Source organism: Arachis ipaensis, chromosome B05, assembly GCF_000816755.2.
Source record: "Arachis ipaensis cultivar K30076 chromosome B05, Araip1.1, whole genome shotgun sequence".
NCBI lineage: Eukaryota > Viridiplantae > Streptophyta > Magnoliopsida > Fabales > Fabaceae > Arachis > Arachis ipaensis.
In genome coordinates, this window is record NC_029789.2 from 141,118,224 (window position 1) to 141,120,412 (window position 2,189).

A 2,189-nucleotide genomic window follows, 5' to 3' on the forward strand; every position below is an offset into this window, starting at 1 on the left:
ATGAATCATACTTTTCTTTTATTATAAACCAAAATTTAAACTCAAAACTTATTATTTAATTCTATAACTAACAATAACAAAAAAGAAAGTAAATAAGATAGTATGTGGAAAAGGCATAAGTGATATATTCGGAAGGATTATCTTTTGTAAATAATTTTTTAGGTTAATTATAATTTTGGTTTTTAAAGTATAGGCTGAAAATTTTTTTCGTCCCAAACTTTTTTTTACATACAAAATCGTCTCTAAATTTTAATTTGGTTTTAAAATTGTCCTTAACTTAGGAATCAAAATCGTACGGAGATAGCGGCGAAACCGGAGATAAAGGTGAATCGTAGACATCTTATTCTTCTTCTTCCCTTTCCCCCTTGGGAAGAGCAAAAACACTCTCTTTCTTTTTTTTTTTTGTATCTATTTTATAATTTTTTGTTATAGGTAATTTGGTCCAAAATTTTAATATTTAGGTCAAAATGATGATTTTAAAATTTGATTTTAAACCTTAGAGACTTAAAAAGACTTTTATACTTAGAACACAGAATATTATCCTACTAACTAAATTTTATACTTGTAATACACGAAAACTAAATTCTCAATTCAAATTAAGAAAGAAAAAGTTAATTAATACAATTATGAAAGACTTTTATACTTAGAACACAGAATATTATCCTACTAACTAAATGTTATACTTGTAATGCACGAAAACTAAATTCTCAATTCAAATTAAGAAAGAAAAAGTTAATTAATACAATTATGCAAAGACATACTAAGACTAAAGTATGGAAAAATTTTCAAGTGTACCTGAAACATCTGATCTAATTAATATATATTATATATATTTTTTATAATTAAAATTAACGGTTAAAATAACTAGAACATTGTCAGGTACACTAAAAATTCTTCCTAAAGTAATGTATGTACCTGCATCCTCATTAAGAGGTCAGAGCTTTGTTTGATGGAAAATCTATTTTTAGTAAACTCTTGGCGCAGCCTTTCAACCTCAGCATGTTCTTGTGGTGTTCCTGCATTTGGATCAAACTCCCAATGTTGTCTTCCTATGAAATTGTTTCCTGAAACCAAGTTCTTTCCTCCTTCTGCTATCTTCAACTTCCACATCCTCAACTATATATTATATTTATTTTCCTAAGTACAAAGATGGGTTCATCATAGTGAGAAAACATTATTATTCATGTATATACACACATATAAAAGTATAATAAGAAGCGTTAAAATATTCTAAAAATACTAGTGTTTTTTTAGTTATTTTAGTCATTAATTTCGGTTGTAAAATGTATACAAAGTTAAAAATTGAAATTAATAATTAAAACTACCGAAATATCAGTAATTTAAAATACTTAAAAATGTTCTAATATCATAAAAGAGAGAATGATAGATGTTTACTTGAATTTGAATGAAAGTATTATTAGTAGCCCAAAGAAGATTAAAATTGGATAGATGAGAAATTGTGCTATAGCTAGCTAGCTATAGATGGAGATAAGCTTAGAACTTTAGGAAAGAAATATATAAAAATGAAGATTTTGGATACATGCACACACCGCTTGGCTGAAAAGGGATTGGAGTGTGGTGAGGTGTGTGGAGTGTTTTGGTAAAACAGTCCTTTTATTCCCAAGCATGGAGGGAGAAGTTTCTTATATTAATTTTGTAACTAAGTACACCTTTAGCGATGGATGAAATTCACACAATAAAATTTTCTTATCATACCATTATTGATAATTAGTAGGGGTGTCAAAAATTTTCAGAAGTCGGGGATCTTCGCGGGAACCGCCCCGAATGGGTCCTAATAGTGGAAAATTTTTTTCGTGGGAATGGAGATGGAGAGCGAAATTCCCCCGACAAGCGCGGGGATTCGAGTGGGAATTCCCGCCTCATCCCTGATAATTCTCCGAATTTTTGAACTTACTTAATAATTCTTACTTTATTTTTATTATAGGGATTTTTTTAGTAATTTCACTCATTAAAAAATTCTAACCCTATTGTTCAAGATTTTATTTTATGGACTATGATTTGCTATGTTATATTTCTGAATTTATAATCTTGGATAAGATATGTTTGTGTGTTTGTAATAATATTTTATAGTTTATTTTTTAATTTTTTTGATATTTTTTTATTATAATTTTCATATGAATGTTAAATATAGAAAGATGGAAAATAGGATCCCGCAAAAATTATTCTCC

The 2,189-nt window shown here is 28.0% G+C and overlaps 1 protein-coding gene across 1 annotated transcript in view; it reads right to left on the reverse strand.

Moving 5' to 3' along the window:
• The window catches only part of LOC107644513 (lupeol synthase), an 11,147-nt gene extending 9,515 nt beyond the window's left edge, over positions 1 to 1,632 (reverse strand). The window contains exons 1-2 of the mRNA XM_021103027.1: positions 1,396 to 1,632; positions 916 to 1,137 (exon numbers count right to left, since the gene is read on the reverse strand). Of these exons, the coding sequence (XP_020958686.1) occupies positions 916 to 1,110 (195 nt within the window). The 5' untranslated portion in view covers positions 1,111 to 1,137; positions 1,396 to 1,632. The remainder of the gene's footprint in view (positions 1 to 915; positions 1,138 to 1,395) is intronic.